At 48.7% G+C, this 13,290-nt stretch overlaps 1 protein-coding gene across 1 annotated transcript; it reads right to left on the bottom strand.

The window, feature by feature from the left end:
- Positions 1-4,463: 4,463 nt before the first annotated feature.
- On the bottom strand, positions 4,464-13,290 carry PLPBP (pyridoxal phosphate binding protein). The gene is made up of 8 exons (XM_010948036.3): positions 13,123-13,290; positions 11,062-11,169; positions 10,948-10,983; positions 10,378-10,453; positions 7,888-8,022; positions 7,283-7,425; positions 6,783-6,881; positions 4,464-5,860 (listed from the first exon to the last, which is right to left on the bottom strand). Exons 1-8 carry the CDS (start codon positions 13,219-13,221, stop codon positions 5,738-5,740), a joined length of 819 nt encoding a protein of 272 aa, XP_010946338.2. The 5' UTR covers positions 13,222-13,290; the 3' UTR covers positions 4,464-5,737.

Below are 13,290 nucleotides of genomic sequence, written 5' to 3'. Positions count from 1 at the left end.
CTCTCAGTGCCAAACGGCACAGTGGCTGCCAAAGGGGACCTGGGCCTCGCAGGTGAGCAAAGCCTGGCCGGGTACAGCCCACACCGCGGCCAGGGAGCCTGCCTGCTCGGCTTAGGAGACAGGCCGGCAATCCATCACCCAGGCACACGCGGCCGGCTGTGAGGCCTGGGGAGAGGAGGAAGGTGGCTCTCCCGTGGACCTTCTGGTCAGAAACCTGGAAATGGGAAGAGGACCACACCCAGGCCACATCATCTTCCTGCCAGTGGGGCTGCCCTGTACCAACAGCGCCCGCCTCCGAGGTCCCGCACTGACAGCAAACTCCCACCCGCCGACGGGCCCAACAGTAAAGCAAGGACACCTGGAGCCCTCAGGTTCGGGGCCCTTCCTGTCACCAGTGGTTTGTGGGGGAAGAGTGATGGGGGGGGTCACAGGGAAAGACAGAAACAGGATGCAGAGAGGAGAAAAGGGAGAGGCTGAGACAGCTGGGCTCACCCAGAAGCCAGGGAGGGACACCCCTCTTTCTCCCGCAGAGGAGATGCTCCCGCTTCGGAAATAAGTAGGAGGCAGGGAGGCTGAGGCAGAGGGTGAGATCAGGCTGGCTGGGGCTTCAGACCCCAAACAGCTGCTGTCTGGGCACGAAGGTGTCTGTGGGGAGCCCTGGGGGCCGGGTGGCAGCCACTGGAGCCTGTGGCCCAGCTGGTACCCCCTCCCCAGGGCCCCTGGCCCAGCTGAGGGGTGCCGCGGGCAGAGCTGACCTGCCTTTATCTTCCTCACACATTGAAACCATCAGGCCCGGCCCCGTGAGCAGCGCGCCGAGCTCTGTCAACTAGACACACTGTGCTTTTCATCCAAACCAGACCTTCCCTCCTTCAGGCCCCCACTCAGGGGAGAGGGGGGCAGAGAGCACAGCCCTGGAGCCAATTTCAGAACTTTTTAAACGCCTGTCCCCTATTCTGCTATCCTCTCTGAAATGTTCACCAGGCCACCTTTCACTCTGGGCCCCGCCCTCCACCCTCATCCTCCAGAGGGCTTTTTAGCTGCTGCTGCAGAATCGGAGTTCGGGGGGCCCCAAAGTACAGAGCTGCTCCATCAAAGCAGAGAGGACGCCTCTGTACCTCTCGTTCTGGGGAAGCCAAATCAAAGGCAAACCCTGAATTCCTCTTGCTCCCGGCCAATAAAAACCTTGCTTCGGTGCCGGCTTCCTCTGCTGAAATCAGATATCCTGGCAATAAACAAGTCCGAAAGGCAGGGAAAAGCTCTTACTTTTTTCTTCTGATGAGTTTTGCTTCCTTTCAAAAAAGCTCTCTTCTATAACAAAGAGCAGAACTGCGCCCTCTCCCGCCCTGCACCCTGACTCCAGAATCCTAACCCCCCGGGGCTCCTGCAGGCAAGGGTGGGGCCTGGCCTCTGGAACACTTGATGGCTTTGCTTAAAGGCGGGTGGAGGAGAACAGGCTTACAGTGATGGCTGGGCTCTCAGCCTGTGGCTGCTGGGGACCGTCAGAAAACGGGGAGTGGAGTTAGGACAAACTGGGACCACTTTTTTCTAAGATCATCCTTCTGAAGTCCCCTCAGTGCACCGCAGGCTGTAAAACGCCCAGTGACCTTGGGGTTTTGTGTTGAGTGCACAGTTGAGAAAGCCAGACAAGTTAGATCTCGAGGCCTCAGAGGGGCTGGGAGGGCAGAGGAGCTGGGATTCTGCTTCCTAGCCTGGCTCCCCAGTCACCTCCCCGGCTCCCCCTCCTGTCCCTGTCCAGTCCTGGGGTAAGTGGTCCTCCTACGTGGCCTGCTGGGAGGAGCGCTCTCCCCAACGTGCAGACATTGCTCCCTCCCAACCCCATCCCCAAAATAGGTTTTTAAGTGACTTTGCTGTCAGAGATGCTATTCTGTTTGTTTTTCCTTTTGACACTATCTCTCTGGAGAGTTTCTGGTCAAGAGAATTATGTCGAGCCTGCAGATTGCAAGAGAATTGCGCCTAATGGGGAACAGACAGACAAGACACCTTTCATGTCCAGCCAAGTTTTTTTTTCACCCCTCCTCTTTCTCCCTCTCCCAACTTCTCATCTTCCCTTTTTGGCTTCAAAGTTGGCCCTAGTCTGTGCTAGTTTCTTCGGTACAGCTGGTGAATAAGGTCACACATTGATTTTATTTTGGAGATTGGCAGCTGGGTCAAGCTTAGCTCTGCTGGCGTGTGGGTGGGGGGAACACCAGCAGGAGCGTGGCCAGCCGGCGGAAAGAACCTCCGAGAAGGCGATCGGGACTCAGAGGGTGGCTTCTACTCCTTCGTGAGCTCAAAGCTCAGGAAACTTGAGCTTGTAAAATTCATTTTAAATCCAAAGAAGGTGCCGAAAGTACCCCCCACCTCTGTCTCCACTTCATACCGTTTCAGCGCCTCTCTGCTGGACTTCAGAGGAAAGACAGCGCTAGCTCTGAGGTCCCTTGAGACCTCGACGTGATCACAGGAGAGGAACTTAAGTTTAAGGGCCCTTGACCTTGTAAATAGCTACTCAACCTCACGCAGCCCGAGCATATACATACTGGGTGCCAACTGGGTGCAACTGGGTGTTGTTGATGCAAAGTGGGTGGAAAGAAAAGCCCCTTTCTTTACCTTTGCGCTTCTTGGAATGGGGGATGCAGATTAGTAAAACGTCCTGGTGGACAGCTGGATTCTTTCACCCTTAGTCACAAGGCTGATGTAATAGCATTCAACTGATTTCATGGTAAAGACAGTCAGTTCCCAGAGCAAATCATTTCAAGTGCACTACTGCACATCCACGCTAATCGCAGCCCTTCAGGAACTGGTGGGTGAGTCCTTCCTCCTGAATTCAGTGCTTCTATGGGAAGACCAGGGCCACCTTGTCTGAAGGACAAGGATGTCCTGAATTTTCAGAATGTCCCATTTGGTCTCCTTCCTCGTTGCCCAGCCTTGGGGAACAGACTTCACCGGCTGTCTAGCTCTGGGGACAGGAGGGGACAGTTCTGCTGGCTCTGAGGACTGCAGCCTAGGGCATCATTTGAGTCTGTGTTAGGGAAGGCAAGGGGAAGGCGGATTCCACTCTGGCTGGGTTTAATTCTCTCCTTCCTCCTCATCCTTTCTGCTTGTAGTTTCCAAGTTTGTTCTGCCTGAAGATGTATCAGTTCTCCACAATGACTACAGGCTGAAAACATACATTTCTTTTACCATAATAAGGCTTTCTTAAATTAAGCTTATAAATCTAAGAATACGCTGCTTACTAATTATTAAAGCCTGAGACAACAAAAGATACCAGTGTGGTGTGGGGACCAAGCTCTGGACCAGGAATCAAAGGTCTTGAATTTATTTCTTGTCCTGCCACCAACCCACTCTGAACTCAGGCAAGGAGCGCACTGAACCTTCTCTGGGCCTCGGGGCCCCGTCCACAAAGGGACGCTGCCCAGTAGCCTAAATCACTCTACCAGCCGCTACAAGCGTAAAATGAGACGTCACAGGGGATGGTGATTTAGGGGCTGTGCGCTGGTCTGACCCGGGAAGGCGTGATGTTGTCACTCAGGAAACTCGCTGGGGATACTGTCACGGCCTTGATGAAGATCTGGGGGTACTCACGCCCGGTCCGTGTGACAAAAGACAAAGTCAGATAAACAAACAAGGACCTATTGTATAGCACAGGGAACTATATTCAATATCTTGTAATAACCTTGTAATGAAAAAGAATATGAAAAGGAATATATATATGTACATGTGTGTAACTGAATCACTATGCTGTACACCAGAAATTAACACAACATTGTAAACTCACTACACTTCCAAAAAAAAAAAGGCCAAGTTACAATTTTGCTCGGTTTTCTTTCTGCCAAAGGTCCCTCCAGCCTGCAGCGGGCACATGGGACCAACGTACTTTGGTCTCCCTTCCTGATCTGGGTTTGAGTCAGCCTCCTGGGGCTCTCCGCCTTCTTGGCTTTCGATGTCCAGGCACGAGCCAGACAGCTCTCTGTTGCTAAGACGAGACCATTTTCTCCCAAAAGGTTCCACAGCCAATCTCAGAACCCTCAGCCAAGTTTGCAAAGAAATGAGGTGTGTGAGAGAACCTCGTGGCTCTGTGAGAATCAGCCGTATCACCTGGGAAACACTGCGTCCTCTCCAGCCTGTTTCTGCCTTAAGAGAAAGGGGTGAAGCCTCTTCAGAGGTAATTCGCAGACAGGGGAGCGCCAGCGCTCGCCCCGCGTTAGCCAACGGTGCCATCTAGCGGCGATTTAAAAGAGTTCCTCGCAGCAAGGGATAACCTTTAGTTTTGTAATTCCTGAAATGTCAACACTTCATTGTCTTGCCCTCAAAACGCAGAATCCCTCTTTCGTCCACGGTGTGGCTTTGGATGCATCTGTGACCCGAGGGAAGCCCTTCTCCAAAGGCAGCTGGTATGATGCCAGTGACGCGGCAGCTTCCTGTGGCTCCCCACTTCCCCCTCTATACTCACTCACTCCACCAGATCACAGAAAATAAATCTTTTACTTGCTTTGCAATTGGCACAGATGGCATCATTCAAACTCACATTTTTATTTAATAGGCTCTGAAATATCGCACTGTAGCTCTGACTGAAACAGTCCAGGAATTGTCACGGGTTAGGTTTTACAAAATTACATTCGGCAGCAGCATTGTGTTCTGGAAGTTATTTCATAAAATTAAAGCCTGGGGATTGAATAAATAAGAAAACCTCATCTAGAAAACAAACAACGACCCAGACTAAAGTCATCTGTTGTGACTATCTGAGAATTGCGCTTTCTGGTTTTTGAAGAGCTTGCTACTCAATTTAACAGTCAGAAAGAGTTGCAAAATTCTGGCTTATAAATCTGGTCGGGAGAGGAGGCTATAAATGTGCCTAAAAAGTGCTCCTCAGGAACAGGGACCTCAAAGCCAGGCCTTGTTGAAACTGTGACCCCGAACTGGCTTTGAAGGACCCTTTCATTTCTGGGATTCACTGGTCTTTGATAAGAGGCCGCTGTAACGGGAACTGCGGTGGAGGAGAAAGCGCATCACTCAATTCTCATCACTGTCAGGACCAGGGAGAAAAGCTCAAAGTCCTGTCTCTTGAGGAGGAGGTCAGAAAGGCCCAAGGCCCGCTTGTGTTAGCTGCCCTGTAATTTTCAGGGTCCACACCACAGGCTGGCCGATGACACAAGTCTCATCAGTACTATGTGGGTTTGGAGGATTAACTTCAGGCACTTCCTGAAGTTACCTGTACTGCTATTCCGCAGTAGAGATGTTCACTGGGTGGGGTGGAACCTGGGGGCTGAAACCGCACTGCTGTTATGCCTACTTCGAGGTGGTTCGTATGGACTTGCTAACAGGGCATTTCCTGTTAAAGTGGATGACAGATTCCCATCCCTCTGACTCTGGGAGGGTTATAGGTATCCATGATGGAGTTTGAACCTGGGAAGGGCATTCGTGGGTTGGGTGGTGCCTCTGGGCAGAGTTCAAGGCTGAACTCAACTCCTGGCTGTGGATCTGGTATCCGTTCTGCAGACATGTCTGGATTTCTCAAATCCAATCCATAGCCACCACTTGAAGCAAGCTTCCTGAGTCAGACACTCAGTGAGATGGTTTCCATCAATGCACACAGTCCACACAGTCGTCAGTGTGCTCTCTCCAGGTGGCCAGGAGGGTGTGGCTGTGCTGTAACGTAGGGGACATCGACCATCGATGTGGAAACCCAGGTGAGTGCATAGCTTGCCTCTGTGGACCCAGCCCACGGGCTGAGCCCCGCTCAAGGCGTGTGCGCTGGGGCCTTCAGCTCTGCTGTGGGCTTGTCCAGGGCGGCTTTCTTTGAGTAATCTCGCTCTCCAAAAATGGTGCTTCCTATGCGGACATTTGTAGATCCTACTTCGATCTGTGGAAATGAGTACCGAGGGCTGAGTTGAAAAGACTGAAATGCAGCAGATGCCTCATTCGAGAGGCTTCTGGAAAAAGAATGAAGACGCAGCAAGGACGAGGGGGCACTGGTTCTCCCTGGCGGCAGTATGACCCCCGACACGGTGTGTAAGAAATAAGTAAGGATTTCTTTGGGTTTCGCAGAGACTGGGGACTGTGACTGGCACTTAGCAGGGAAGGGACAGGGACAGCAGACGGGGACAGAGTTGCACCACGAGGAGCTGTCTTCCAGCCCATTCCCTTTTCTCATGAGTCGTGGCCACGTAGATGGAAAAACCTCCACGTAATTGAGCACTGATTTAATACATTTAATACATTCTCCTATTCCAGAGTAGGGACCAACGTTTACTGGGTGGAGTGCAAACTAGGGACTGAAACCACCTCTGTATACCCAGAGGGAAGTTTAAACTCTGACCTGGGGGACTTTATCAAGTTATTTAGTGCTCCGGGAGACTGCGGATTTGCGCTGCCAACACAGCACACGTACATCAGTATATATTTACAGCTGCTGCCTTCACGGTGAACCTACATGAGCCTTCAAGCATCAGCAGACTTCATCGTGACTGACTGACACATAACCAAGCCCAAGCATGTACATCGTGAAATGTCCTTTTAAAAACCTGTCGTTTAATTTCTTCTTATTTTCCTTTAGATTCCACTGTGTTTTAAAGAATTATGTGTCAGGCTAGAATTTCTATACATTTTCATTTCAAAAGAGAAGGGGCTGGGGGACATTAGAGTGGGGGGTGGGGAACCATAGCTACTGGGCGCCCTGTTGCTACAGTGAAGCATTTCAGAGGTTTCTCCAGCAAAAACGGACTCTTGCTGTGGCCTTTGGGACCCGATGTTGAGGCCCCCGCGGGCGCCCAGGAGGAACTTACCGCGTGCTGGAAGTCGGCGGACATGCCCATGCTCAGCTCAACCTGGTCAGCAGGGACACTCAGCCTTCCACACAGCTCCTCCCGGAGGGACAGTAACACCTGCCAGAAAGACAAGCGCGATGCCCATTTTATCCGTCTCCTCTGAGGACGCCTGAGAGTGGCTGGATCTGAATATCTCTGACAAAGATGACTTCTTGATTCCTCATGGTCTCAAGGCCCATCAAAATCACCAGAAGTTATGGAAAGGGTTTTTAGCGAATTCTCTGACTTTCAAGGAAATGGGTAGTCATTGGAGAGGAGGCTGGAAACCCCCTTCTCTAAAGACTGTGTCAGGCAGGTTCAGCCCAGCTGAGAAAGATCTGCGGGGGCTTGGGACCTGCTCCGTTCTCCACACGAGAAGGGCTCAGGAGAGGGTGGTAATGTCTGGGATGTCTGTGGCGTGTGCAGCCAGCCCTGCTGCAGCACCTCACTGGATGCTTCCCCATCCCAGCCCCGACTACCTGGAAGTCTGGATTCGGTCCTTGACTGAGATCGTGCCCAAAGCTTCCTATGGTCATCAGCCCCACGAACTCCAGGCTGGGGCACTTGGCGTTGATGTGTTCCACCATGGCCACCGTCTCTGAAGGGAGCAGGCCGTGCTTGCCTTCACAAAAAGAAACAGAAGACACGCCCACAAGATGTTTTAAGAAGCCAGACGCAAGTTCTCTTCCTGCCCCCTCCTATGAGCAAGGAGGCGACTCTCAGACAAGGGGACCTCCGTTTAAAAAAAAAAACAAAACTCAAAAAACCCCCCACAAAAACCCAAACTCCACCAAAACAAACACACACAAAAAAACAAACAAAAATCCAAAGCACACAGTCCCCTTCTTGATTCCCCTTACCTCCCTCCTCAAAAATTAAGAAGTAACAAATCATGACGTGTTAAAGAATTACACGCGGACTGGCTGGGACGTCACCATGCCACCGAGACCCTACATACGACAGCTAACTTAAATGTCTGTGGTTTCCTCCTGTGATCGGAGCTCAAATGCTTCCACCCACCATTCTTCCTGAGCCCCGACCATCCTAGGGGAAGAAAACCCTCAGTCCAGGTCTGGTCACTTACTCTCCTCTCCACTGGTGTTAATTTGGACCATAACCTTTAACCTTTCGAGAGCACCTTTCTTCTGCCATGAACTGTTCACTCTGTCTGCCAGCTTCACAGAATCCACTGTTTCCAGCATGAAGAGATTGGGGACAGCTGTGACGAGAAAGAGGCAAGGTCATTCTTCATTCACCCACTCACGACAAGCAACACCCCACCAATCTTTTCTTGGTGGATGGAAAAGTGATTTCCCAGGAAGAAAAAAGTTAAGTCTCAGTTCTACTAAGAATACTGATGGTACCGGTTTGCTAGACATGTGCTCGAATGTTGCAATGCTGTCTAACTGCAAAAGACAAACGAAGACAGGGAAGCAATGACACACCGCCGTCAACAGGCACACGTATCCGTCCACATACTTCAAGAAGCTGGTAATTCAGAGAAATACAAATCAAAACTACCATGAGGTGTCACCTCACACCAGTCAAATGGTCATCATTTAAAAGTCCACAAACGATAAATGCTGGAGAGGGGTGGAGAAAAGGAAACCCTCCTACACTGCTGGTGGGAATGTAAATTGGTGCAGCCACTGTGGGAAACAGTATGGAGATTCCTTAAAAAACTAAAAATAAAGATACTGTATGATCCAGCAATCCCATTCCTGGGCATGTATCCGGAGGGAACTCTTAATTTGAAAAGACACCTGCACCCCAATGTTCACAGCAGCACTATTTACAACAGCCAAGACATGGAAGCAACCTAAATGTCCATCCACAGATGACTGGATAAAGAAGTTGTGGTATATTTATACAATGGAATACTACTCAAAAAAGAATAAAATAATGCTATTTGTAGCAACATGGATGGACCTAAGTGAAGTGAGACAGAAAGAGAAAGAAAAATACCATACGATATCACTTATATGTGGAATCTAAAAAAATGACATAAATGAACTTATTTACAAAACAGAAACAGACTCACAGACTTAGAGAACAAACTTATAGTTACCAGGTAGGGGAAGTGGAGGGATAAATTAGGAGTTTGGGATTAGCAGATACACACTACTATATATAAAACAGATAAACAACAAGGTCCTACTGTACAGCACAGGGAACCATATTCAATACCTTGTAATAACCTATAATGAAAAGAATATGAAAAGGCATCTATGTATGTCCACGTAAGACCGAAACATGATGCTGTACGGCAGAAATTGACACAGCATTGTAAACTGACTAGACTTCAGTAAAAAAAAAAAGAAGCTGATAACCATAGAGATTACACATGGCAGGCCTGATCTGGTTAAATCTCGGTTCAAACTGAAACAGGCCAAGGTGACAATAAGGAAGGGATAAACAGGGAAAGCCGAAGTGCCCCCCTGGCATGACATCCCCACGTTCTCCAGCTTCCTGGGATGGGGGTGCTCTTACTCAACAAGAACATCAGAACCACCCGCCCCCTGACAGCTCAGGGAGATGCTGAAGTCATCAAAACCACCTTCTTTCCCAAAGATGCATGTGACATGAAGTATTGGTCTTGCCTCAGATTAAAAAACAACAAAACAGAAGCAACATTAGCAGCTTACTTTTAATAAACACTGAAATCCTCCAGGCAATATGTTAATCACCTTATACGTATTATTTCTTTTTTTTTTTTTTTTTTCAAATAAGTAGAGTTGATTTACAACACTGTCAGTTTCAGGGGTACAGCAAAGTGTTTTCCACAATGGCTGCACCAAACTTCAATCCCCCACCAACAGTGTAGGAGGTTCCTTTTTCTCCACACCCTCTCCAGTATTTATTATTTGTAGACTTTTTGATGATGGCCATTCTGATTTTGATTGTTGTGATGGTTTCGCAAGTACAAACAGATGCCAAAACTTATCAAACTGCATACTTTGAATATATGCAATTTATTGTAAGTCAATTACACTTCAATAAAGCTGTTTCAAAAAATAAATACAGGTTACTTTAATTTTGACACCTTGAGAGAAATAAGTATTCAGTTACTTAAGCTCTCCACCTGTGCCATGCAGTTAAGTTTTCCTATAGTTAATTCTTATTTTTACATTATTTACTGTATTTCACTGTATACTGTATTGTACTATTATATATTATACTTGCAGTAGGTTGCATTTGTACTACTGTATATTATTATATTTTATTTACTGTGGCCTTTTATTTAAAGGGAAAAGGACAAAAAATGTTTTCTTTGCCAGCCGAAAAATTTTAAGGGCTTCAATTCCTTATAATTTATTTCAAAGACCACCAAAAACTACCTAACGTGAGGTAGGGTAGGTTTCCAAGTTTATATTACCCAGTCAGTTGTGAGTTCACTCTCTTCCTGTCATGATGTTTTCTCCTTATACTAAGAACTAAGATTTCTTTCCTACAAGAAACTGCAAAGCACAAATGGTGAATTAGGATTACTCTAAAATCTGTTCTCTCTTCCACAGAAGGTACTGTGATACATTGATGAGGAAATTTTGTCTTCATATTTAGGGTTTCATCTTACCCATCAATTTGTTGACATTTTGTTTCTGTAGATGGCCAATGAAGTGCCATTTGATCTCAGGACACGAAGACAGAATCTGAAAGAGGTAAACATGTTTGACTCCAACACGTGTGGGGGCCTTGTTGGCTCAGATACTTTGCACATTCCTTTCTGACCTTTCCTGTCTATGCAATAAACCACCATCACCATCTTCCGGCAGGTTCCTGAGGATACTGACAGAAAAACCCAAGGCTTCTTCTGTTCATTTCTCTTCCATGTTCCCCTCAGCGTCCTCTTTCCTCCAGATATTTCCCATTAAGAATGAACCGATTAAAGCTTTCAAATCTCAAAAGGATCCACGATTAAAGCAAGCTCCTAAAATCACCCTTTTCAAATAGCCACAAAGGAGAAAAATATGGTCTCAATAAAGAAAGAAAATCTAGATGAGAAATATCTGGGGCTCAGAAGAATGTAGACATTTCTACCTTCAGCCTGACCTCCAGCTCTGAAACTCAGCCACCAACGTGGGTCTCATTTTCAACTGAAGAGCCAAGATTTAGGTACAAACTAAAGAATTCAGATTCCACTTACTTTAGGATTGGATGCTTTTTCGAGCAGTTCCTGAACCTAAAGGGTAAAAACAGAATGAGTCAGAAGCCAGGCAAACATGACTCTTCCAAGGGCAGTTTGGAAAAGGGCTCTTACGTAGTTCTCCCCAAAAGTGCGCTGGCCATGATTGTAGGCCTCAATCACCATGTCTGCAGGTTTGGTTTTGCTGACCGCTACTACCCGGGGCTGGATGGCTGGAAGTTCCTGCCAAGAGGGAAAGAGCCAGATGAGTGAACGTCTGGGAATATTATCCCAATGAGTCTTAGAGGCTAACTTGGTAGAGGAGATCTGCACAGGTCTTTAACTTGGCATTTGGTAAGATCCATTTTTCTCCAACTGCAAGGAGATCAGTATCAAATAATGTTGATCAAATGTCTACCGTATGCACGGCGTCTAAATCTAATGTTAGCCACCTTAATATCTAGCGAGAGACCTTTCTCTCTCAGGAGAGCTGGGCCAGCAGGTAAAAGAGCAGTTCCTTAAAGTGTGGCCTTGGACTGACTGCGGCAGCACCATCTGGGTCCCACTCCAGACCCACTGGATCTGCATCTCTGGCTGGAGTCTCAGAATCTCCTTTAAAACAAACTCTCCAGATGATTCTCTTGCGTAACAAGGTTGGAGGTTTAAGAATCACGTCATTAAGGGAGGGCATCACTCTCTGACCAGAAAGGAGGCCATCTCTGGCTTCTGAAACCCCAAGATTAACCGTTTTGGGAAACTCACCCCAGTCCTGGTGTAACGATTCATATTGCCCACATACCCTCTCAAAAGCAACCCACCTAGTGTAACTCTAATTTACTGCTCAGTCTGATCGAGAACCAGTGGCAGAGTTGAGGCAGGGACACCGAAGATGCTGGACTCAGGATTAGGCCTCTTGACCCCCTTGCTCATGGCCATTAAGTAAAAAGCAGGGCTTCCCTGCATTCTACTGCAACCAAATTGAGATGGAGAAGAGACTCACCCATCCCCATCTAGCTCAGTGTTCATGCACCCCATCACCCTCTGGGATTTTTACGAAATCACAGGGCACTCAGAGGGCCTGAGGAGTTCAATCAATCAGCAAAGAGTTTCCCCTTCCTTCTGAGGGCTGCTGCCAACCTTTCATGGGGCATGTCAGAACTCTTAGGATTATGCTGATGCACGGACAGTTTCCAGAGGAAAATGGTGGAACAGGCAGCCCGTCTGCCTGAGAGCTACACTGGGAGAACCCCCTAGTGTGATGTTTACTAGGCGAATCTCTAGCTTTTTCTTGGGGAATCACAAACATTAATGCCAGAAGGGAGCTTAGAGCTTTCTGAGCTTTCCACTGCCAGTACAGGTGAGGAAACTGAGGGCCCGAGTAGTTAAGTGACTTGTTCCAGGTAATTAACAGCCTAATTACTTAATTAACAGCCTAATTAATCTAATTAACAGCCAAGGAAAGGCTGTACTAATACAGGTCTTCTGTCTCCAGGCAAGCATTCTGAGCTCTGATGCCATAAATCCTCGGCCAGGGAAACCTTTGACCTCTATTCAAGTCTGTCTCACTCCACACCGTTCACCTTAAACTTGCACCGAGGAGGGGCAGATATTGATCTCTGGTCTAATTAAATTCCAAGAGGAGACAAAATACACATATGAAGGAAAAAAAAACTCCCCTTAAACTAGTTGAGATTGGATGTCAGTTCCCTCCTGCCCCAAACGAGCAAGTGCAGCTCTGGTGCTTCCAAAAATCTGGTCAATCCACCCTCTCCGCCTGCAGGTGAAACTGACATTTAGTGACTACTAGCTAAGGCGCTGCCACACACGTGATCTCCGGCTGATCTGGCCTCTTCTGGGCGCTTCCTTAGTGGACGTCGTCTCTTGCAGCCTCTGGGCACAGGCATGGGACGGGGAAGGGTCTTGATACCTGGAGACTGGTCATTTTCCCGGGGCAGCAATACCTTCTGTTTCAACTGAGCCTACCTCCAGAAAACCTGACAGACTCGACGCGAGGTCGCTGAGGAAGTCCTTTCCTAGCCTTCTGGGGGCTCTGCAACCTGCGCCAATGCCAAGGCGGCGGGCAGATCCCGCCCCTCCGGGAGACCGCTCTGCGTCACCGTGACGACCCATTCCCATGCAGGTGTCCCCCTTCCTCAAAGCGGCCGCCCAACGTCCCCACGCGGTCCCCTTCCTCACCCGCGGCCGCCGCGCCACAGCCTGCTGCACGCGCTCGTTCACTGCCCGCAGAGCCAACCCGATTCCCAGCTCCGCCGACATACTGCCAGCTCTCCACATCCCCCAGGGACCAAGGTCCAGCCCCGGACCCTCAGCACCCTAGGCTGAGACCCCTTCCGGTCCCGCCCA

The sequence above is a fragment of the Camelus bactrianus genome, chromosome 26 (genome assembly GCF_048773025.1).
Source record: "Camelus bactrianus isolate YW-2024 breed Bactrian camel chromosome 26, ASM4877302v1, whole genome shotgun sequence".
Classification (NCBI taxonomy): domain Eukaryota; kingdom Metazoa; phylum Chordata; class Mammalia; order Artiodactyla; family Camelidae; genus Camelus; species Camelus bactrianus.
Note: the sequence above shows the minus strand (reverse complement) of the source record. Positions and strands in the feature narration are given on the sequence as shown.